The 25,804-nt window shown below is 42.8% G+C and overlaps 1 protein-coding gene across 5 annotated transcripts in view; it reads left to right on the plus strand.

Annotated features, from left to right (window-relative positions):
* Positions 1–25,804, plus strand: part of cdc42bpa.S (CDC42 binding protein kinase alpha S homeolog) — a 124,707-nt gene that overhangs the window by 61,660 nt on the left and 37,243 nt on the right. For 3 of the 5 annotated variants that reach the window (XM_041564227.1, XM_041564228.1, XM_041564230.1), the window contains exons 6-12: positions 12,691–12,784; positions 13,785–13,985; positions 14,545–14,793; positions 15,684–15,788; positions 19,530–19,609; positions 20,682–20,848; positions 22,847–22,969. In XM_041564227.1, coding sequence (XP_041420161.1) covers positions 12,691–12,784; positions 13,785–13,985; positions 14,545–14,793; positions 15,684–15,788; positions 19,530–19,609; positions 20,682–20,848; positions 22,847–22,969 — 1,019 coding nt within the window. The remainder of the gene's footprint in view (positions 1–12,690; positions 12,785–13,784; positions 13,986–14,544; positions 14,794–15,683; positions 15,789–19,529; positions 19,610–20,681; positions 20,849–22,846; positions 22,970–25,804) is intronic. The other 2 variants (XM_041564229.1, XM_018264930.2) reach the window with 1 other exon arrangement.

A 25,804-nucleotide genomic window follows, 5' to 3' on the forward strand; every position in this document is an offset into this window, starting at 1 on the left:
TCTGGGGCACTTGGGCAAGTAATAAAAAGCAAAACTTGCCATTTCCCTGGCACCAGTTGGCCCATTTGTATTTAATATAAAGAGCTGAATGTGGAAATATCTCCCTTTTGCTTTGTTAAATGGCTCTAATTGGTTTTGTGATCTTCTAGAATTGAACTTTGTGTCTGCAGTAACAGACCCAAGAGTTTGCTCATAGCCTGTACAGAGAGATCCCATAAAACTATGGCAGTATAGGTATTCTCCTGTACTAAGCACAATTCAGCAGGAACAGTCCCTAAGTTTGCTCATAGCCTGCACAGAGAAATAATATAAAACTATGGCAGCATAGGTATTCCCCTGTACTAAGCACAATTCAGCAGGAACAGCCCCTTAGGTTTGCTCATAGTCTGTACAGAGAGCTACCATATAATTATGGCAGCTTAGGCAATTCAATAAACCTGGGAAACAACTTCTCTGCATGTTGTTCTGCTCACTTGAAAACGTTACTAGGGAGATGAGAGTGCAGTAGTTTTTTTTGTCGTTACGACAAAACCTTGATCTTGATGAATCCCTCTGTTTAATTAGACGGGTTTATTTCTGGCCAGTGGAATTCCTTCCATGTTACAACGAGGGACGTGCTGCTTTTATTGCTGCGTTTCTACTCGCCTGACGTATTTCCCAGATGGTCCCCTCACATTGTTCGCTCCAGACCCCAAACATTTGAAGCCGTTTAAACACTGGCTTTGCGCTCGCTTGCAGGATTAGCCGCTGGGCCATGTTGCACGGCAATATCTGCGGGATAAATGGAATGGGAATGATCAAATGCGCCAGTGCAGAGACCTAAACTAACCTGTTGCTCTGCACTCTCACATCCACAAACGTCTCCCCGGCACCGACTCCAGTATTGTCTTAGCTGGGGGTTCCCATTGTGCTGCTGGCAATAAACTACTGAATGAGCCATTCCAGACTTTCCACAATAGTATAATGTTAAAATATGAACATAAACCCTTTTTTTTTTAATAAGGAGCGGAGATCAATTCTGTATAAGAGTGGAAGCTGCCATATTGTTTTCCTTAGAGCAGTGATCCCCAACCAGTAGCTCGTGAGCAACATGTTACTCACCAATCCCTTGGATGTTGCTCCCAGTGGCCTCAAAGCAGGTGCTTATTTTTGAATTCCAGGCAAGTTTTGGTTGTATAAAAAGCAGGTGTACTGCCAAACTGAGCCTCCTGTAGGCTGCCAGTCCACATAGGGGCTACCAAATAGCCAATCACAGCCCTTATTTGACACCCCCAAGAACTGATTTCATGCTGGTGTTGCTCCCCAACTCTTTTTACATTTTAATGTGACTCGCAGTACAAGAAAGTTGGGGACTAGTGATGTGTGGGCCGACCCGAGACCCGTGGGTTTACCCGAGGGTCAGGCAGGTTCGGGCTGACCCCTAGACAAAATGCGTGGCCTAGTACTGCCGGCTTCTGGCGCCAGAATTTTTGTGACGTCACTGCGGGGCTGGTTGGGTGCAGGCCTATAAATAAAGGGGAGCAGCGGGCCCGGGTCGGTAGGGAGCGGCGGGTTATAGTCAGGTGTGGGTCGAGAAATTCTCAACCCGCACATCACTATTGGGGACCCCTGTCTTAAACAGAACAGTAATAGGGTATATATTGTGTGCCCAAAACATTCTTCCTGTTCTGTATATTTATATTTGTGTGTGTAGGTAGGAGGTGCCATATTGTTTCCCTTAGACAGTAAATTATGGAGATGTATCTTGTTGTTTGCCCAGAACATTCCTTGTTTGTATTTATACATATAGCAGGGAGGTGCCATATTGTTTCCCTCAGACAGTACAGTATGGGGATATAACTTATTGTTTGCCCAGAACATTCCTTGTTAATGTTTATACATACCTCCCAACATTTTGGAAGTAGAAAGAGAGACAAAAAGATTTGCCGAGTGTAGCGCGTTTAAAATTTTGACCACACCTGCTTTTGTGTCCACACCCCCGAATTACCATGTTCATTTTACAAAATTTGGCACATTATGAAAGTTTGAACACATATCTGTTTTGGTTATTTTTTGTGTTGTTACAGTTTTGCTAATAAATGTGAATCGCCACATTTTTCCCAAGAGACCTGCTTATCTTGAATTGCTACAGTTGTTTCTTTGCTTATATGAAATTGTTACAAAAGTATCCAAGTGCACTTGCCACGTATTCTGGGCTCTCTGCCAAAAGCCAATTACGTTTTAGAAATGTATCTTTTTCTGGCTGTTCAGTGCAGGAAAGTTGGGACATTTCAGTAACAATCCGGGACTGCGGGCTAAGTTGTCAAAATCAGGACTGTCCAGCGAAAAATGGGACAGTTGGGAGGTATGAGGAGGGAGGTGCCATATTGTTTCCCTTAGGATGTACAGTATTGGGATATAACTTATCGAATGCCATGAAAATTAACTGTAATTCCGCATTTTGCCATAGGGGGCTTGACTTGGCTATTGTTTGAAATTGCCGCTATTAATATATAGAAAGAGAGAGCTAGAGACCGAGAGATACAGTTTTGGTTGTACATTATTGGATTAGCAATGATTACCCTATCACTCTCTATGGGGGATATGTAATAAAAGGTACTCCGTTTGCCCAGAAGCAATAACTCATAGCAACCAATCGGCAGGTAGCATTTGCAAAAGCAAACATCTTATTGGTTGCTATGGGTTACTGCCCCTGGGCAAACTTAGTGCCTTTTATTACATATGGGGTAGGTGTTCAGGCTCAGAACAGCCTTGTTTAGAAGTCGCACTGGTTAAAGGGCAAGTTCACCTTTAAAATAACTTTATTATGGATTGGGCTATTTTTAGCTATTTTCAATCATTCATCATTTTGACTATTCGTTGATGTGTTCAAATCCAGAATGCAATTTAAAAATCTGTGTGGTTGTCAAGGGGTCACTGACCCCACAGCTGATTCCACGAGACAGTACATTTTTTTGTTGTTATGGTTATTTTTTATTTATATAGAGGAATTCTTCTATACATCTTCTATTCTACTTCCAATATGCTGCCTGGTTGTTAGGGTAAGCAAAACCCTAGCAACCAGTTGGCCGTTTAAATTCCAAATCAACTTTCAGTATTCAGTTAAACTGTTTTCCAATATTCATTAATTGGAAAGTTTTCGGTTTTTTTCTTTTTTTTTATAATGATGTGCCAATGCAGTCAAAGCAGCATCCCTCTGGCTCTTCATATCCCCTGCAGGTTCTGACTCTTGAATCAATGTAGCAGAAGGCAGCTCATTAACAGGTTTGGAGCGGGCTTTTGCTAAATTGTTTCAGAAAGGGATAAGTAAATACTGCCTTCAATGGCAATGACATTTCCACATGATATACAGATATAATGAATGTGTTTTGGGAAGTCGAGGGTACCCAGGCCAAGGTTTATGGGAACCGAAGGATAAAATCTGCTGAAAGGTTTTATTTCTCTTTTTATAGCACAAAGTAATAAAAGAATATTACATCTCTGTTGGCTTTTTTTCCTTATTTAATATGTATGGGGCCTCGGAGGCAGCAGATGAGTTTTCCGGCCGTGTAAGTCTATGGACGCTTCATTACTGTAGGGAAAGAGTGTAAGGATAAAGCTTTCCAAACGTACTGGATACACCACATCTGATATTATATACCTGTTATCCAGAATGTATTATATACCTGTTATCCAGAATGCTCGGAACTTGGGGTTTTCCTGATAACGGATCTTTCTGTAATTTGGACCTTCATACCTTAGTTCTACTAGAAAATCATCTCAACAAAAAATAAACCCAATAGGCTGGGATTGCTTCCAATAAGGATTATCTTAGTTTGGATCAAGTACAAGGAATTGTTTTAATATTATGGAGAAAAAGGAAATGTATTTTTTAAAAATTGGATTTTTTTGATTATAATGGAGCGTATGGGAGATGGCCTTTGCGTAATTCGGAGCTTTCTGGATAACAGGTGTCTGGATAACTGGGGAACCGGGCTATGCTGCTATGGTAACAATGTCAAGTAACTGCTAAATTCATGTGAAGAAACTCAGTGGTATGTGCGCCATTGTCTCCAGCTGTACCACATTAAGTGAGCCCCTCTCAGCCTCTCCATATGATGTGGTCCTCTCCTGACCAATCACAATAGGTCCCTCTTATGATCCAATATGGCCAACAAAAATCCTCAAATTTGCCAATCCACAGAAAAGCTGACTCTTGCCACTGCTAAATTCACAATATTAGATTGCAAGCTCTGTGCATCAGGGGAGCCTGGTGTGTAAACCCATGTGGATTCATTCTCGTTGCCAAATCTCCGCCATGCCTTTTTTCCAGCCGCCGCAGCTGCTAAACTCCGTAAAATGATGTCATGCGGTTTTATTGGGCTTGAAGAATTTGTTTTAGTAACTAAATAGCGTTAATTAAGATGTTTTATAGTTTAATGACAAATTATTTCCATCCTTTCTACTGATCCCTTAGCTTTTCTGTGATGCTGTGGGCATATGGTGCCCAGAAATACATAGAATATAGTGTCATGGTCTGGGCAATACTTTTTTGACTTGGCAGCCCCGGGCCATGCTTGGGTTACACCCTCAGACTCCCTACTGCAGCCATAGGAAACTGAGAAGCCCTCCGGGAGTTAACCACCAACTCCCAGCATTCCACCAAAAACTAAAGTTTGGCTCAGCAGCACATACAGTAGAAGCAGAAGTGCGGCACAGTAGGGAATCAAGGAAACAGTAGAGAAATTTGGCTACCATAAGTTGTTGCCAACTGTAATGTCTGCATGTTTAAGTTACAGTGTACCTTTAAGGTAGAGAGGCAGGCTGGGTAGGAGGCAGGAACAAGGAAGTAAGAGGCATTGCATGAGGGAGAAAAGCAGAGGAAGGAATGACAACTGTACAATGAATAAAGTTGGTTCTCCACTGCAGGCTGAATGTGTAATCCTTACATTAAGCATACGCTGAATGATGTAGACATAACAACTGGCGACGAGTAAAAGGAAATCTAACCCTGCAAAGTGAGTACTCTGCTATAAAACTACAACTAGGCCTTTATATAAGAAACCAAGTTATTAAGAGCTCCTGTTCAAAGCCACTTCAGCCACACAAGATATTATCACTGCTGCATGTAATTCAGCAATATTCAGGATTTCTGTGTATAGGCTAAATCAAAATACAAGCAGTTTCTACTTTCCACTACTGAAACTGAAAGTGAAAATACAATGGCAGAGCAGCTGCACACATTCCCCAGCTTTGACATGTCTGATGCAAATAATCTAGCACAAAACTGGAAAAAATGGTTACTTCGATTTGAAAATCTCATGGAGGCTGTGGCTATAAATGAGGACAAACGAAAGAAAGCCCTGTTACTTCATTATGCTGGTTCTGCAGTATATGATATTTATTGCACCCTGCCTACTGACAACACTGACAATTACACTAAATGCTCCAAAGCTCTCTCTGACTACTTTAGCCCTAAACCAAATGTCAGATATGAAAGATACAAATTCAGAATTGCTAAACAACTACCCCAAGAGACTATGGATGCATTTGTTACACGATTAAGAGAATTAGCTCAAACCTGTTCTTTTACAGATGTTGATGATGAAATTACAACACAAGTTATTGTATCATGCACTTCTTCCAAAATAAGACGCAAAGCATTACAGGATGATTGCACCTTGCAAGACCTACTCAAAATGGCTCGTGCTCTTGAGATCTCAGAGCTACAAGCCACTGCCATAGAAAAAGGTACTGATGAACAGGTGTGTCACCTTGACCACACTAGCAAACCACAAAAAGGGACAGATTCACTAAAGAAATGCTATCGCTGTGGAAGAAACTTTCCTCACAAGGGTGTATGCCCTGCTATGGGCCAGACATGTACCAAATGTGGAAAAATTAATCACTTTGCTTCAGTATGTCGTTCTGCCCCCACAGCATCTCAGTATACATCAGGCACACACAAGCCGGCTCAGATAAAATACATACAACCACATTCAGAAGATAATCCACAATCAATGCATGATGACTTTGTGTTCATCACATCTACAAAACAACCTGTGCGCTCTCCTACCATAACAATGTACTTACTTGATACTGCAACTGCCTTTACCATTGATACAGGTGCTTCTGTTAACATCATTGACACCCATACATACAACTCATTGAAAAGGCCACCTGTCTTGGAACCTGTACAAACCAAAATCTTTCCTTATGGGTCTCAAACTCCACTGCCCACAGTTGGAAAATTTGACTGTGAAGTCCGCTATAAAGACAAGCAACTTACCACCGCTTTCTTTGTACTGGAAGGATCAGGGGGATGCCTTCTCAGCTATCACACAGCTTTAGGTCTTGAACTTATTCACATAGTTCACACTGTTGCTAACCAGACAGACTCAGAAGTACAAACTCTGATTGATAAATATTCTAATCTTTTCAGTGGATTGGGAAAACTAGCAAATTTTCAAGTACATTTGCACATAGATGAAAACGTTCGTCCAGTTGCACAAGCACATAGACGAATTCCTTTCCATTTAAGAAAACAAATAGAGGAAGAACTCCGGTCCCTAGAAGAGCAAGACATCATTGAAACAGTTTCCGGTCCTACCCCATGGGTGTCTCCTATAGTGGCTGTACCCAAACCAAAAGACCCAAGCAAAGTCAGACTCTGTGTAGATATGCGCCTCCCAAATGTGGCTATACAAAGAGAGCGGCACATCTCTCCAACTGTCAATGATATCATTCATCTACTAAATGGAGCAAGTGTATTTTCTAAACTGGATCTCAACAAAGGCTATCACCAACTGGAACTCAGTCCTGAATCTAGGTACATAACTACATTTTCAACACATGTTGGTCTACGAAGATACAAACGGCTAAGTTTTGGTGTTTGTTCTGCAGCCGAAATCTTTCAAGAGGCCATTAAAGGAGTTATTCAGCACATTCCAAATGCTCTTAACTACAGTGATGATATACTGGTTTTTGGGAAAACACAGGCTGAACATAACTCTGCTTTGCATGCAGTACTCGAGAGTTTATCAACTCAAGGACTTACACTCAATAAGGAAAAATGTGAATTAAACAAGACAACACTAGAATTCTATGGGCACATATTTTCAGCAGCAGGGATGCAACCTGACCCAAAAAAGGTAGAGGCAATAAAACTGGCCTCCACTCCACAAGATGCTAATGAAGTTCGTTCATTTCTTGGAATGGCCAGTTATTGTTCTAGATACATTAAAGACTTTTCTACAATCAGTGCACCTTTGAGAGATCTCACCAAACAAGGATGTACTTTTCAGTGGTCATGTGCATGTCAAGAATCATTTGATGCAATGCCTCTTACTTCCTCAGAACCTCAGTGGTTTGTTGGACTACAAGTCCCTAAGAAGAAGCCATGCAGGCTGTGGGTTCCATATGTGTTCGGTTTTAAAGGGGTAGGCAACCCTACCTTCAAGCAAGAAGGCAACTCTCAACATAAGCAGTGGCCTGTTTATATGAATTCTGCATGGCTGCACAGAAATCCTTGCAGTCTGTCGCATGGATTTGAATGAATTGCTAATGTGGACTCACAGTGTGTCTTGGGAACGTTTCTAGTCTGACTGCTTAACTAGCTCTGTACAGCCGATAATAAACTTGTGATCTTATTGTCAGACACAGAATTGGGTCTTCTGGACATGGAATGGTTAATGTAATTAACTAGTGAAGTTGACTGGGTGCTTAATGCTGCACTAAGGAGTCCAGCTAACTGCCCTGTCCCTCACTGACCCCAGGAAGGGAGACATTCAGGTAATGGATGGGAAGAGCTAGTAACTGGCTTTGGCATTATAGTAACGGGCGCCTGCTGATAGAATCCACTTAACGTGCGTCACTTTAAGCCCAACAAGTTGCATGAGCTGAGAATCAAGAATGGCTTTAAACTGTACTGCTGCAACAGGGGATGTTGGGGGAATTAGCCCTGACTCAGTAGGATGGTGATGCTTTAGTTTCTGCAGCAAGAGAATGCTGGGAGTTGTGCTTCTGCAACAATGGGGAGTCTTAGGATTCTGCGAATGCTGGGATTCTGCAAGAGGGGATTCTGGGAGTGAATTTTTTGCAAGATGGCGGTTGCGAGTGCATTTTCCCCCAGCAGTGCTGCTAGCCCGTGGCCCAATGTAAGCCAGAGGGGAATGGCATGTCCCTACGTAATTGGGGGGTGAAGTAAGGGGGTGTGAAAAAAAGTAGGTCAGTAAGGGGGGTGTGAAAAGTGCAGGTACCTCCTATGGGCGGTGCCATTAGCCCTGTGTAACCCTGAGTAAAGCTGCACTGTAGCAACATGGCCCTCATTCCACTAAGAGGCATTAAAGAGGTTAGCGGAAGCATGTTGCTTGGAATCCACTGCAGCCAGCAGCATCCCACACAACCCTAGCATTAGCCCTATTATTATAGCAAACCCTCGGATTCCTTGTGCCCCCACCCCCTAATGGGACGCCCCCTCGGCACATGGCCAAGTTAAAGTTTCAGGTAACTTCTTGCTTAGCAACAGCTGAGAATGCTTCACATTCCGCCCCAATCTTTCCATTCAAGACTTTGTGACAGATGGCGCCAACAGATGGGCCGCACATTCCTAAGGAGCTTAGTCTCTTAGTCCTTACCAGCCCTACCCGCCCCGTGCCCAGTAACACTCCGTGCCAGAGCCAGTGACAATGAGCCGGGCCCCTAGCAGCCCTTAATCTTTGGCATGTGGCCATAACTCTAGGCTACGGTGATAAGCCTCCCTGCTTACTCTCTGAGCCCCCACACTACACCCCTAATTACTAACATTCCTCCACAACTTGTCATGTTCTACCCATAAGCCACTTAGTCACTTCACTTGCTGCCTCTTATTCCCAAACTTTTCCCACCCGCCTGCATGCGAATTTACTTTGTATCCGCTCCACACTCTTCTGAACAACATCTGGACTGTCCAGCCATTCAATAAAGCAGAGCAGCCACAAAGCATAAATGTATAATAATTGTTTTATTCAATTATTAAAATCCCAATCCTGCCCTGCTTTATGGCTGGGACTTTAGCTATCTGTATAATAAAGTGGCACAGATCTATCTCATACCCATTGTAAGCAGCAGTCCTGCCCTGCTTTATGGCAGCTGAGATTCTAGCTATCTGTATAACAGAGTATTCTGTCCCAGTGGCTGCACAGATCCTATCTGATCCCCATTGTAAGCAGCAGTCCTGCCCTGCTTTATGGCTGAGATTCTAGCTATCTGTATAACAGAGCATTCTGTCCCAGTGGCTGCACAGATCCTATCTGATCCCCATTGTAAGCAGCAGTCCTGTCCTGCTTTATGGCTGAGATTCTAGCTATCTGTATAACAGAACATTCTGTCCCAGTGGCTGCACAGATCCTATCTGATCCCCATTGTAAGCAGCAGTCCTGTCCTGCTTTATGGCTGAGATTCTAGCTATCTGTATAACGGAGCATTCTGTCCCAGTGGCTGCACAGATCCTATCTGATCCCCATTGTAAGCAGCAGTCCTGTCCTGCTTTATGGCAGCTGAGATTCTAGCTATCTGTATAACAGAGCATTCTGTCCCAGTGGCTGCATAGATCCTATCTGATCCCCATTGTAAGCAGCAGTCCTGTCCTGCTTTATGGCTGAAATTCTATCTATGTTTACAACAGCATTCCGAACACACTGGTCAGAGATCCTACATGTAACAGAGAAGATTAGACTCCTGGTTTTCCTGCCCAGAGTGGATCAGTGAATTATACAGAAGAGTGGCCCGGCCATCAGTTAAAAACAACCTTTGTGTGATTGCCACACATCAGGCTGAATGCCCCTCGTAGGGACGTGATATTTTCCCGTCATTTGTATTTCTGTTAATGAGAAGCAGCCAGAATTTGCTTCTAGATTGTGCTCAATGTTTCTATTGTTGCTCCCAGCCCCAAGCCACTTCATGCAAACGAAGGATTTGGACAAACAAAGCTTGCTGAATAAAACTGTGCTACTTACCTTCCTAAAACAAAGCAAGCAATCCACCATCTCTCTCAGTGTTACACTTATTATTACATTAAACGGCTGGTTCACCAACTCTTAGAGGCCCATTTATCAAAGTTCGAATTTCGAATTCATGTGAATTTTTTTCTTTTACTCGAATAAATTTGAATATACCGTACTCGAAATTCGAATGGGAGCTTATTTTTTAGAAAAAATGTGCACGTCTGAAACTCGAACGAATATTACTGAATCAAAATCTCAAATCGAATTCAACTAATCACGAATTGAATTTTTTTCTCCAAAAAAACTCGAATGTGAGGAAGGCTATTAACATCTTCAAATGGGTCAATGGACCTCTCCCATTGACTTTTACATGAACTCAGCAGGTTTTAGGTGGCGAATAGTCAAATTTGAATTGTTCCCAGGGTAAAGGTTTGATAAATCTCAAATTCGAGTCGATTCCCAATTTGAATTTTTGAGTTTTGACCAAAAAAAAATTAGAAATTTGAATTCGCAATTCGACCCTTGATAAATCTGCCCCTTAGTATGTTATATATGTTATAATTTTAAGCAACTTTTCAATTGGCCCTTTTTTTTATTTATTTTTTTTAAAATTATTTACTTTTTTTTCAGCTTTCAAATAGGGGTCACTGACCGCCATCTAAAAACCAAATGCTCTGTAAGGCTACAATTTTACTGTTATTGCTACTATTTATTACTCATCTTCCTATTCAGGCCTCTCCTACTCTTATTCCAGTCTCTTATGCAAATCAGTGCATGGTTGCTAGGGTAATATGGACCCTAACAACCAGACTGCTAAAATTGCAAACTGGAGAGCCGCGGAATAAAAAGCTAACTAACTCAAAAAGCACAAATAAAAAAAATGAAAACCAATTGCAAATTGTCTCAGAATATATTGTACTAAAAGTTTTTAATTTTCTCCTATGATTATACACCACTCACAGTATGAGTGTTGCTCTGTGTTACATCTCATCTCCCATTCCTGCTCGAGCAGGGAGCTACTGTTCAGCATTTATTGTCCGTGTTTGAGCCGTGCTTTACCATTTCCAGTAGGCAGGAGTCTAGCCAGATTGCCCCCGGCACCGAGAAAGTAATTAAGTGAATAGGAGTCAGGATAGAAAATGCTTGAGAACGGAATAAGCCTGAACTCGATATGCGAGAAATGTAACCGCAAGTGCGTGTCACTGCCAATATAAAGACGCTCAGTCGAGCTGGGCCCAAACCCCTTATCTTTTATTTTATATCAGCTGCAGCTGGTTCTGTCCCTTATAAATAACTCACTGTTAAAGGAGAAATGTTGCAGCTCTAAGGGCAGAGACACACAGTCAGATTCAGGGAGATTAGTCGCCCGGCGACAAATCTCCTCTTCATCGTGGGCGACTAATCTCCCCGAACTGACTTCCTATGCCTTCCTGCGGGCTATAATGTAAAAATGTTGAAATCATATTCCGAATTTGCCCGAAGTTGCCTCACTTCAGGCAACTTCGGAAAATAAAGCGCTCCGAGTGCCATCCCGCTGCTGATTTACATTCTAGCCGAGGGGAAGGCAGTTGGGGAGATTAGTTGCCGAAAGAAGAAGAGATTTGTCGCCAGGCGACTAAACTCCATGAATCTGACCCTGTGTCTCTACCCTAAAATGTGTTTTAGGAGGAAACTTCGGAACTGACTTCCCCTGCCTTCCCGCGGGCTAGAATGTAAAAATGTTGAAATCATTTTCCGAATTCGCCCGAAGTTGCCTCACATCGGGCAACTTCGGAAAACAAAGCGCTCCAAGTGCCATCCCGCTGCTGATTTACATTCTAGCCGAGGGGAAGGCAGTTCGGGGAGAGTAGTCGCCCGAAAGAAGAGGAGATTTGTCGCCAGGCGACTAATCTCCCTGAATCTGACAGTGTGTCTCTGCCCTAAAATGTGTTTTAGGCGGAAACTTCTGTGACTACGGAAAACGAAGCATTCCGAGTGCCATCCCGCTGCTGATTTACATTCTAGCCGAGGGGAAGGCAGTTCGGGAAGATTAGTCGCCCTGAAGAAGAGGAGATTTGTCGCCAGACTAATCTCCCTGAATCTGACCGTGTGTCTCTGCCCTAAAATGTGTTTTAAGTAGGGATGCACCGAATTCACCAGGATTCGGTTCGGATTCGGGCTTTTTCAGCAGGATTCTGATTCGGCCGAATCCTTCTGCACAGCCGAACCGAATCTGAATCTTAATTTGCATATGCAAATTAGGGGCAGGAGGGAAATCAGGTGACTTTTTGTCACAAAACAAGGAAGTAAAAAATGTTTTCCCCTTCCACCCCTAATTTCCATATGCAAATTCGGATTCGGTTTGGTATTCTGCCGAATCTTTCGCGAAGTATTTGGGGGTCCGGCCGAATCCAAAATAGTGGATTCGGTGCGTCCCTAGTTTTAAGTGCAGCAGATGTATCACAATAAAAGAAAAATTTTAAAATTTACCGTTTTTGTGATATGAAGCAATGACAGTTACACATAACTATAACCCTAGTGAGATGAATAAGGAATAATTGTATTTTGAAAAGCTGCTAAGAATAACATTTTCTTTTTGGGGTTTACATCCCCTTTAATAGTCATTCTTGTTAGCCATGTGACCAAGCTCCGGGGATTATTTTATATCTGGCTCCCACGGTGTTTGTTTTCATTGAATTTGAAGAAAATGTTTACCCACGCTGCCTCTCTTCTTTTTTTTTATTTTTAGGGATATCAAACCTGATAACATCTTACTGGATATGAATGGACACATCCGATTGGCTGACTTTGGCTCCTGTTTGAAACTGACGGAGGACGGAACGGTAAACTGGGGGCACTAATGTGAAAATTTAAATTTAATATACGCTTCATCATACTGGAAAAAGAAACTTTCTATTAAAGTTTTTAAAAATCCTGCATCATTTCTGAAATAATCAGGTTTATGTTCACTATCCCTCTCTCAGCATCTGTTTCTCTTCATTCTCTCTTCATGCAGCAGGTGGGTGTCAGATATTCATTGACAGTTAGATCTAATATATCTTATAGGGGGGCTCCTTTCCTAGCAGATTAGAATCCGAATCCTGCTGGAAAAGGGCGAATCCCAAACTGAATCCTGGATTCGGTGCATATCTAGTTGCCCAGCGACAAATCGCCTCTTCTGCAGGCGACTAATCTCCCGGCAAAGCCTTCCTGCCAGCTAGATTGTAAATCGCCAGCGGAATGGCACTCGGATCGCTTTGTTTTTCCGAAGTTTCCAAAGTAGGAGACTTCAGGCGACTTGGAAAGCCGGAGCGATCCGAGTGCCATCCTGCTGGAAGGCTTTGCGGGGAGATTAGTCGCCCGAAGAAGAGGCGATTTGTCGCTGGGAGGATGGGAGTCAGGATAGAAAATGCTTGAGAACGAAATAAGCCTGAACTTGATATGCAAGAAATGTAACCACAAGTGCGTGTAGTTCAACTTTCAGTATGATGTAAACAATTTGTAGTTTCTATAATGATTTAGCTGTTTGTCCTACTTACCTTAACAACCAGGTGACATTGATTAATTAAGATGTATAGCAGATGGAATCTGTAGAAAGAGAAGCAAGTAGTAACCGTAAAACTGGATCCTTGTGAAGGATCTTTTCTTAGTAGTGGCAGGGTCAGCGACCCCAGCAACCAGATACTATTTCAAATTGTGTTCCCAAAATATGCAAGGAAAATCATTAAAAAAAACAGCAAACATGAAGAAAATGTTAATTGAAAGGCAAACTTTCCCTTTGATATGCCAGCAGCTTCTGGGAGGTCACCCATGTGCTTTATATTTCCTCTGTGTCCATTGTAGGTCCAGTCTTCTGTAGCTGTTGGGACTCCCGATTACATCTCTCCTGAGATCCTTCAAGCCATGGAAGATGGGAAAGGAAAGTACGGGCCGGAGTGTGACTGGTGGTCCCTGGGGGTCTGTATGTATGAAATGCTGTATGGCGAAACCCCTTTCTATGCCGAGTCCTTGGTGGAGACTTATGGGAAAATCATGAACCACAAAGTGAGTATCTGAACTGGCTGATTGGATTCATGTTGCATTAATAATATAAAATGAATACCATATATACTCCAGTATAAGCCGTCCCGAGTATAAGCCGAGGTACCTAATTTTACCTCCAAAAACTGGGAAAGCTTATTGACTCGAGTATAAGCCGAGGGTGAGAAATGCAGCAGCTTCTGGTAAGTTTCAATAAAAAAATTAAGGGTTTCTGCTCCCATTGGAGGTGCCGGCATCTCGTTTTTGGATGCCGGCGAATATTCTTGGAGATTATTCTTGGACGCAGGCGACTATTCTTAGGCGACGCCGGCGACCGTTTTTGCGCTTGACCCGAGTATAAGCCAAGGTAGAGTTTTTCAGCATATTTTGGGGGCTGAAAAACTCGGCTTATACTCGAGTATATACGGTAAGTATAGTGAGAGAAGTTTTCAAGGGACGTTCATATATTAGTGTTGAAATATACAGTGCAAATATCCTCTAACACATCCAAGTCGTTGCAGCGCACTCCAAAGTCAAAAAGAACGCTTTCAAATATCCTCTAACCTCGTCTTTATTTTCCTAGGAGAGGTTCCAGTTCCCGACTCAGTTGGCCGATATCTCTGAGAACGCAAAGGATCTCATTCGTCGGCTCATCTGTAGCCGCGAGCACCGACTTGGCCAGAATGGCATCGAAGACTTTAAGAATCACCCGTTCTTTGTGGGCATCGACTGGGAAAACATACGCAACTGCGAAGCGCCTTATATCCCTGAAGTCAGCAGCCCGACCGATACCTCGAACTTCGATGTTGACGACGACTGCTTGAAGAACTGTGTAAGTCGCAGCGAATCCGTTTTTGCTCTCAGCTCCCTATTTTGGTACTTGGGGCCACATTTATGAAGACTGGGCACCTGTCCTGTAACTCATAGTAATGTATCAGCCAATAGCTTTGAAAAGGCTCTGGAAGCAAATGTCTGATTGGTTGCTGTGGCTTCCTTTACTGGCGTTTGTAAATGAGCCGTGCTTTGTTTGCAAGGGCACGTGTTATGGTAATATTTGCCCTATGTTTATTTGTTTGTCTTATAAGCCATACACTGGCAGTGGTGCATTTAAAAGAAAAAATCCCAGTGTAAAACCTATAAGTTTATTATCTCACAGTAATACGTGGGGTCTGGTTGCTCATGCCCCAGACCTACAGCTCGAGGTGGAGGTATCCAACCAAAGAAGAACGGCAGGCACTCGCAGATCCCACAAACAGACAAGTGAGACTGTGAGATCTGTGAGATCCTGCTGTTCTTCTCCTTTGGTTCAACACTGGCAGTGGAACCTCCCATGCTGCCTCTGTTATGTAAAGCAGGGCGATCAGGAGCTTTTAGGTTACACTGGCAACTACACTCAGCCCAGTCCAGTAGGGCCATGTCTAGCCCATGCATCTTCAATTGGGCATCCACAACTGGAGACAGAGGGGTTGAGGATTTATCTTGGAGCACTCTTCTTACAAAGGGATGGCTGGCAGAATGATGGCACGCTATGATGGGTTTATTTCCCCTTTATTATGTTTATTAAACTACCCATACACTGTGAGACTACCGACATGTACAGATCCCATTGTACTGAGCAGAGCATACCCAGGGAGCACCCAAGTGCCAGGCCGCAGTGCGCTCTAACTGTTTTGTCTTGCAGTCCGTTCCGTCAAACCTTCATTGCTCTGTTCTGCCTGACAGACAGTGGCTTCCGTTCCTTCGCCCACTTACTCCATAGATTTAGAGCCTGATCTCCAAGCAGAAGGTCTGACCGAGCCCAATCCGAACACCCAGCACCCCGTGGCCGTAATGAATTCATGTCCTATTCACTGAGTTGATTGTGCCACGCATGTACCCACTAATGTAACTGCCACGTCAATAAAGTTTAGACTTGGGCCGAACAGCAACAACAGAAATGGCTTCACTGCATTGCTCACGGTTGTTCTGGATCCGGCAAGGAAAGCAGATTAGGGTGATAGTTATGGGTTCTAGGGTATTGGGGGGTTTGCCCAAGGCTTCACAATGCTTTGTGTGTGATTACAATGAAAAGGGACAATAACACTAACGTACAACCTGACTACTGTATACTTATATTGCCTGCCCTGTCTATAGGAGCTGTGATTTGCACGTCAACCCATATGGCTTAATGAACTACAACTTCCATCACTCTCAGCCAGTGGGTGTTATTTCTCTAGGTCTCACAAACATTACAGCTTATTGTGTGTATAGAAAATTATTTTCCTATGTTTCCTATTTGTGTTTGCCTATGGCCTGTCTCCTGAGCAGAGGCAAGCATTATGGCAGAACCCACCCCCATGTATGATTATAAACATGCCGAGCAGGAAAGGATTGTGTCCTCGTTAAGTTTTGTCCTTCTAAGGGCAGAGACAGAAGAACTGCCTCCCCACTGGCTAGAATCAAAACCACCGGCAGGATGGCACTCGGAGCGCTTCATTTTCCGAAGTCGCCCGAAGGTCAAGTGCCATCCTGCTGGCGATTTAGATTCTAGCCGGTGGGGAGGCAAATTAGTTGCCCAAAGAAGAGGCAATTTGTGGCTGGGCGACTAAATCTCCCCTAATCTTCTCGACTGTCCCTGCCCTAAACTTTATTATTTGTTTAAGGGAAAACAAGCCCTAGTAAAGGAAAGTATCACAGTAAGTAATGGCCGAGCAACAGTCTACACTCATTCTGTACATGCAGCATTTGGTTGTATATAGTAGCAGGTTGTACTTTAGTTTTTCTTTAAAAAAAATTAATTGGGGCTAAAAAATTTTTTTTAAAAAAAGGAAAATTATTGACTGCAAAGTCTTTGTGAGACCCCAATGCACTATGGAGTGACTGCAGGTATAGAAGAGTATCCTCACCCCAGACATAGGCAGCAATTACCCCCTCTTGGCCATGTCTGCAACCAATTAGCCTGTGTATGGGACTGCACATATCTCCCTCCAGCAGTAAGAGGACCTAAACATGAACTCTATTATTTGTTTCCAAACTTATGGTAGCGATACTAGGCCACTAACTTTGGGTGATACAGTGGTACCCCTGGCTGCTTGGGAAAGGCGAAGGATTAACCTGCACCAGATTCTCACTTGATTCTTTGCAATCAAATAGTATTTACTGACTATTACCTAGGTTTCCTTACATTACATAAAAATCTATACATTCCAATGGATAGAATCTAAGATATAAGCGGTTCTGCCTGCTGCATTTGGACCAGGCTCTCCTGCTCACACATCTCATACAAATTTGGTCTCCGCTTAGTGATCTGGCTACTTCTGTGTGCGCCCAACTTACATATATTCCTTTGGCTAGCTGCTCGGAATCAGCACTCAGCAGTCCCAAATGTCTTACATTCTGTTTGGACATTGGAATTTTTTTGTTCTTAATGTCAAGGATTAAAATTAGTGGGGGTGAGTTTTTGGATTTTGCATTCAGGGGGAACGCAATGAAGTCATCCTGATGTCATTCTGACTTAAAGGGGTTGTTTACCTTCCAAACACTTTTTTCAGTTCAGTTATTTTCAGATTGTTCCCTATAAACAAAGACTTTTTTCAATTGCTTTGCATCTTTTATTTTTTACCTTTTTCCCCACAATTTAAAGTTTAAAGGAGAAGGAAAGCTCTAAAATGGTTTATTGTCAACAGATTAGCCTCAATAGTGCAAGCTAGAACGCTATATTTATTCTGCAGAATGCTTTACCATACCTGAGAAAACAGCTCTAGACACTGTCTCTGTTTGTTTAGGATAGAAGCTGCCATATAAACTTGGTGTGACATCACTTCCTGCCTGAGTCTCTTCCTGCTCACTTACAGCTCTGAGCTCAGATTACAGCAAGGATGGGAGGAGGGAGGGGGAGAGGAGCAAACTGAGCATGCTCAAGCCCTGCCCTGGAGGTTTATGCTGAAAACAGGAAGTCTGATACAGAAGCCCATGAGTACACAATAGATGGAAAGAAATGCAGTGTTTCTTTTGACAGAGGACTCAGAGCAGCATTACTTTGAGGGTTTATGGTGTATTTATATAGACCTTTCTGATAAAGCTTACTTCATTTTAGCATTTCCTTCTCCTTTAATGTTTGGGTCTCTAGTGTCTCAGTCTGGCAGCTCAGTGATCCAAAAGCATCTGAACTGCGACAATTTGCTCCATTTAGTTGTTAAAATTCTCTCAGCAGTATCTTTGGAATATTAGCAATTCTAACAGCTGCTCTTATTGAAACTCAGGGATTATGCTCAACACGGCTAAAGATCACAAATGTATCAACTAAATGTATTAATTTAAAACAGTCGGCGACCCCCCCCACCTCCTCCAAGAGCTGCTTCAGGAGGTGAAAAATAAAACTTTACACTTCAATATTAGAAAAACGGTCACAGATAGAAAATACTAAGTAATTGGAAAAAGTCTTTATTTCTGGTGAATTATCTGAAACAAACTGAAAAACGTGTTTGAAGGTGAACAACCACTTAAAGCCAGTGTATCGTTGCACATATATATCAGGAAATACAATATGAATATGGGTCTATCTTGTGTCTATCCAGCTTGTTGAACTGGAGGACTGTATGTTGCTCATACAGAACATAAATACAATGATATCCCCAATATATCAAGGGAATTTTCTGCCATTGGGGCACTTGATAGCTTGGGGTTTGCGGACCTATCCCCTGTCTGCCCTCTGCTTCCCCTTAAAGGAGAAGGAAAGGTTAAAACTAAGTAAGCCTTATCAGAAAGGTCCATCTAAATATACCAGTAAACCCCCAAATTAATGCTGCTCTGAGTCCCCTGTCAAAAGAAACACTGCATTTCTTTCCTTCTATTGTGTACACATGGGCTTCTGTATCAGACTTCCTGCCTTCAGCTTAAACCTCATTGCCCTGGGCAAGAGCATGCTCAGTTTGCTCATCTTCCCCCCCCCTCCCTTCTCTACTGTAATCTGAGCCCAGAGCAGGGAGAGACTCAGGCAGGAAGTGATGTCACACCATGTTAATACTGAGGCAGGAAGTGATGTCACACCATGTTAATACTGCAGCTGCTATCCTAAACAAACAGAGAGTTTCTAGAGATTTTTACTCAGGTATGGTAAAGCATTCTACAAAATAAATATAGCATTCTAGCTTGCACTATTGCAGCTAATCTATTGGCAATAAAATGCCTCCGTAGCTTTCCTTCTCCTTTAAGAGCAAGTGCCAGCAATGACTAAGTGCCCTCACCTGCATGGGAGTGATTGATTCTATGACACATTCTAACAGCCCAGGCAGACATTAGATAGGGCCACACAAGGTGAATTTCCTACGCTTATGACCTCAGTCCTGCATCAAGATGACATCATTCTGTTCCAATCTCCCTTTTGTTGATCTAATAGACAGTGATCCTGCCGTAACTCCTTCTGTAACCAAGCCCTGATACAGAAAAGCTTTTCACTTACTCTGATTGCGCTGTGAGTGTGATTGTGCTGCACATTAGCTCTCTAGGACTCACCGTGTCTTTCTCTGGTAAATCACAACAGTGGGGCGACACCACTTTCATTCCAATTAACATTAATGATTCTTCCAGGAGACTATGCCACCCCCGACTCACACCGGCTTCTCTGGGCACCACCTTCCGTTTGTTGGATTTACCTACACAAGCAACTGGTAAGGGCCAAATCCTTATTGCACTTTATTATATCATCTTCCTGCTGTTATCGTATCACAGGGGCAGGAAATGATTTCCTCATCACTAGCTCTGACCTTGCTTGGGTAACTGAGGCTGTTGGGAGTTACAGTTTAGCTTAAAGGGATACTGTCATGGGAAAAAAAATGAATCAGTTAATAGGGCTGCTCCAGCAGAATTCTGCACTGAAATTCATTTCTCAAAAGAGCAAACAGATTTTTTTATATTTAATTTTGAAATCTGACATGGGGCTAGACATATTGTCAGTTTCCCAGCTGCCCCCAGTCATGTGCTCTGATTTCCTCATCACTAGCTCTGACCTTGCTTGGGTAACTGAGGCTGTTGGGAGTTACAGTTTAGCTTAAAGGGATACTGTCATGGGAAAAAAAATGAATCAGTTAATAGTGCTGCTCCAGCAGAATTCTGCACTGAAATCCATTTCTCAAAAGAGCAAACAGAGTTTTTTATATTCAATTTTGAAATCTGACATGGGGCTAGACATATTGTCAATTTCCCAGCTGTCCCAAGTCATGTGGCTTGTGCTCTGATAAACTTCAATCACTCTTTACTGCTGTACTGCAAATTAGAGTGATATAACCCCCCCTCCTCCCACCCCCAGCAGCCAAACAAAAGAACAATGGGAAGGTAACCAGATATCAGCTCCCTAACACAAGATAACAGCTGCCTGGTAGATCTAAGAACAGCACTCAATAGTAAAAACCCATGTCTCACAGAGACACATTCAGTTACATTGAGAAGGAAAAACATCAGCCTGCCAGAAAGCATTTCTCTCTTAAAGTGCAGGCACAAGTCACATGACATGGGGCAGCTGGGAAATTGACAAAATGTCTAGCCCAATGTCAGATTTCAAAATCGAATATAAAAAAATCTGTTGGCTCTTTTGAGAAATGGATTTCAGTGCAGAATTCTGCTGGAGTAGCACTAACTGATGCGTTTTGAAAAAAACATGTTTTCTGATGACAGGATCCCTTTAAAACATATGTGGTGGGATATTTTGTTTGCCTTCAATAACCCCCTGTGCCCCCATTTCAGTGTACTTTCAGATCGGAGCACTTTAAGAGACGCATCTGGGACATCCAATACTGATCTCAACGCCACTGTCCAACGAACACTAGAAGACCGCTTAGCCACCGAAGCATATGAGAGACGCATCCGGCGTCTGGAACAGGAGAAGGTGGAACTGACTAGGAAGCTTCAAGGTAAAAATGTGACAAATTCAAGATATCAGGACATGCAGACATTAGGAATTACTGAACTTACGATAACAAACAAGGGAAACCATTAGGCGGAGTGCAATGAGTCCTCCGCACTCGACCCATTATCAATATATTTTAAACATTGAGACATTTTGTGCATACAGTTACTAAAAATGCCTTACCCTTTAAACAAAACAGGGATTGTTTGCCCATTTATTGCAATATATTTAAAGGGATACTGTCATGGGAAAACATGTTTTTTTCAGTTAATATTGCTGTTCCAGGAGAATTCTGTACTCCAATTCTCAAAAGAGCAAACTGATTTTTTTATTATTTTTAATTTTGAAATCTGACATGGGACTAGACATAGTTTCCCATCTGCCCCCAGTCATGTGACTTGTGCCTGCACTTTAGGATGCAACTACTTTCTGGCAGGCTGTTAATTTTTCCTACTTAATGTAACTGAATCAGTCTCAGTGGGACTTGACTTTACTATTGAGTGTTGTTGTTAGATCTACCAGCCAGCTGTTATCTTGTGCTAGGGAGCTGCTATGTGGTCCCATAGTTCTGTTGTTAGGCTGCTGGGGGGGAGGGGTGATAACACTCCAACTTGCAGTACAGCATTAAAGAGTGACTGAAGTTTATCAGAGCACAAGTCACATGACTGGGGGCAGATGGGAAACTGAAAATATGGCTAGCCACAAATATAAAAAAATCAGTTTGCTTGAAAAATGGATTTCAGTGCAGAAGTCTGCTGGAGCAGCGCTATTAACTGATGTGTTTTTTTTTTAAAAAAACAAAAACTGTTTTCCGATGACAGTATCCCTTTAAGCCGGCCAACTACATCAAAGTCATCCCATATCTGACCAGTCCTGCAACTCACTTTCATCTGATTCATTAAAAATTCTATTGCTTCATTATACATTAGACTAAGTTTTACCTGCTGCTTAACTTAACTTTAACTTGCTGCTTTCAAAGTAAAACTCCCAAACTTGGCTGCCCTTTTATTAGACACCAGTGGGATCACCTGACTATAGCTGGGAAGGGTGGGAGCTACAACATGGAGCTGGTCACTGCTCCTGTATAACTATAACAAACAAGGGAAAGTTGTGCTCACCACTATTTTTTAAAACCATTAGGCGGGGGTGCAATGAGGGTGTGACCACAAAATACTTATAGACAAATACAAGAGTCCTCTGCACTCAACCCATTATCAATATATTTAAGACCTGTTTTGTTTAAAGTGTAAGTCTGTATGCACAAAATGTCTCAATGTCTTAAATATATTGATAATGAGTTGAGTGCAGAGGACTCTTGTATTTGTCTTTACTGAACTTACTGTACCAGCCCAGAGGTTCAGCAGCCCTGTAACAGTAATGATCCAGGCCTTCATAGTTCCCCCCGGCAGCTCCCCATCTTGGATCTTGTTAGGCATATTTTTGTAAGTCAGTGGCTCTGCACATGCTCAGTGGGCTCTGGGTGGCTGTTGGAAAACTAAGATTAGGGGGCGGGGGAAATCATAGAGGAAGCAGACCCTTAGGGCCCAGATTGTGGGGTCTGCTTTCTCTATAGCGAATAGAAAACCCCCTCCTCCCTTGCGGCGAGGTAGGGGGACGCAATTCGGGGCCAGAGTGGGCTGAGGCAGGCAGTGGGTAGGGCAGAGACAGGCCTGTAAGTGGGCGGGTCAGAGGCGGGATGGAAAGTGGGGGTCGGAGGTGGGTTGGGAAGTGGGGGGGAAGGATGGAGAACATAGTGCGCTGGGCCCCTCTGATGATTTTTTTGGAAGGGGCCCGGCGCACTCTAGTTACTCCATTGATCAAACCTTTAGCAGAAACTGAAGTTCCACTGAGGATTCAGAGCTGGATATGATTCAGTTTTGATACAGAATACACTGGCTTCTGTGTTGCCATATAATACACATCTGTATAAATTACTAACCAGCCTTGTATAGTAATTGTTAACTTAAACATCAACTGACTGCAAGTTGCTTCTCTCTCCCAGAATCCACTCAGGCCGTTCAGGCCCTCCAGAACTCGGCAGTCGATGGGCCAGTCACTGCAAGCAAAGACTTGGAAATCAAATCTTTAAAGGAAGAGCTAGACGAGCTGAAAACTCTGGGTACAGGTAAACTATGCCCCCTATCAGAGCTCTCTTTAGGGGTTGTGCAGACAGGGTGCAACTGTAAGGGGAAGAAAATAATTCCATTATGCTCTGTAATTGTATCTCATGGCTAAGCCAGCATTAGGAGCAAAAAAAACTCTAGGATAGTTATAAAATATCATCAGGATATTGTTTAAAACACACCTTTTAACCCCACATCCACCAATCAGTGCAACACTGATCAACCATTCTATGTGAGTACAACCACTCCCATATAATTACTTATTGCATTTAAAGTGTACCTGTATGTTCTGTTCCATGAGCTGCAAAAACCTAAATTCCAATCTACATTCATATAAATATAACTCTCAATCTATACACAATAATTATTAAAATCCAATCATTTATTAAAAGAAGGAAAGGGATCTCTCACGGTTGGAACACAGTGTCACAAATATATTTTATCAGTAATTAACTCAATATGTTATTATAGTCTCACGCCAAATATTGTGGTGAAATCTTCACCGCTTTAATAAACTATAATTATAATATTTCCAACCTTGAGACGATCATTTACCTTCATAATCCACATTAAACCAATCGTCTCAAGGTTGGAAATATTATAATTATAGTTTATTAAAGTGGTGAAGATTAGGGATACGCTAAGTTTTTCGCCTTGTTTCGCCGCAGAAATGACGCCCATAGACTTGTATGGTGGCGTGCGGCAAAAATAAAAAAATTTCGCCGCACATCAAAAATTTTTTATGCCCATAGACTTTAATGGGTGTCGGCAACATTTCGCCTGCGGAGAATTTTTGACGAAACTAATCATGGTCAAATTCGCCCATCCCTAGTGAAGATTTCACCAAAATATTTAATTTATTAAGTTCCCATTCTCTGGCTCCATCGTACATTTTCCCATGATGACTGCTCAGTCTGTTTAGGTTGTATGCCTCATAGTAGTCACACTAATCATATGCTCGGCCTCTGTGCGCCACACTCCAATTACTTTGCCCTACATAGCGGAGATGAGAGCTTTGAGCACAGTAAACGTTAAAAGTCTCGGGGGACTGACGTGTCTTCCGTGGCCTTCATTCCTCTAAATCTACTAATAAAGCCTGTTTCCAGTTTTCTTTTTATAGGAGGCAGGGGTGCTTCGCTAATGAGGCGAGTTGAGGCTGTCGCCAGTGGCGTAACTAGATATTACTGGGCCCCACAGCAAATCATTTTTCAGCCCCCAAAATGTCTAGAGATTGCCCAGTTTGACCAATATTTATTGAAATTGTGTATGAATTAGGTCCTCATGGGGCCCCTATACTGCCTGGGCCCCCCTGCAACCGCTGGGTCTGCTTCCTCTGTAGTTACGCCCCTGGCTGTCGCCTCAGGCGGCAGCGCCCCACTAGGTACCAGGGGCAGCAAAAATGCTGCTCCTGGTACTTTAACAGCGAATTTCCGGGGGAGGGGGGGCAGCAGCAACTGCCGCTGCCTCAGGCGGCGGAGGGGCCAGGATCGCCCCTGATAGGAGGAATCCTGGAAACCTTCACAATGTTCATCTATTCTAAAAAAAAAAAAAAATTCTTAAAGTGATACCGTCATTTTCACAATTACACCACAGCCAGACGTGTACACAGCGAAGTATATTCTCCTCTCCCAGGCTGCTGCAAAGATGCATGTACCCCATTCTATATCCGAAGCCAAGTAACAGGCTCTAATGAAATGCAAGGAAAGATACACTGAATGCAGAATGAAACTGAATAATGAGGGGCTTATTGTTAGAAGGATCAGGTTGCAGACATCTGGTAACAATACTGACCTGTCATTATTTCGGGTATTTACCTATATCCCGCCAAGTCTATTTATTCACCTGGCCTCCAGCACCTTCTCTATATGGAGCCCATACATCTTGTGCTGGTCAGGGACTAGGGTTACTGAAAGGTTCCAGTCTGGGGTCGGATTCCTTGCATTTCTCAGCCTGTGTGTATATGAGACGTGAGAATGTAGTTTATGATTTATTATAGAGTCCCAGGGTCCATTCCCTTTGCTCACAGGTGTGCCCAGTATAACACTCTTCTGCACTCCATCCACATCCGGGACATTTTAATGATGCTCTTTAAGTCAGCCCATCTCTGAACCCTGATTAGTTAAAAACCAGCACATTTATTTAGAACTTACCATTGGTGGAATTTGTATTACAGCAAATGATGTTGACTTGCTTTGTTCTATATGTTTTAAAGTAATGAAAATACCATGAAGTGTTGTTGCCCTGCACTGGTAAAACTGATGTGTTTGCTTCAGAAACACTACTATAGTTCATATAAACAAGCTGCTGTGTAGCAATGGCGGAAATTGCAAAAAGTCTATATGCCACAGGTTAAATAGTGGATAACAGAGAACACCATTATGTTCTACAGAGCTTATCTGCTGTGTAACCTGAGTCTTTTCTCCTTTGAATGGCTGCCCCCATTGCTACACAGCAGCTTATTTATATAAACTATAGTAGTGTTCCTGAAGCAAACACATCAGTTTTACTAGTACAGGGCAACACTGCATTATATTTACAGTATTTTACGTTAAAACACTTCATTTTTTGATGTTACTGGCTAATGTTATGGCACCACTGGGCTGATTTAATGGTCCTTCTGGATGGCCGTTAGTTGGACACCTGCACGAGAGTGCAATGCGTGAGTGTCGGAGCAGCACTTGGCTTTTGTCTGTGAGTAGTCCCTATAGAGGGGCCAGACTATGAGTAGTCCCTATAGAGGGGCCAGACTGTGAGTAGTCCCTATAGAGGGGCCAGACTGTGAGTAGTCCCTATAGAGGGGCCAGACTGTGAGTAGTCCCTATAGAGGGGCCAGACTG

The sequence above is a fragment of the Xenopus laevis genome, chromosome 5S, assembly GCF_017654675.1.
Source record: "Xenopus laevis strain J_2021 chromosome 5S, Xenopus_laevis_v10.1, whole genome shotgun sequence".
NCBI lineage: Eukaryota > Metazoa > Chordata > Amphibia > Anura > Pipidae > Xenopus > Xenopus laevis.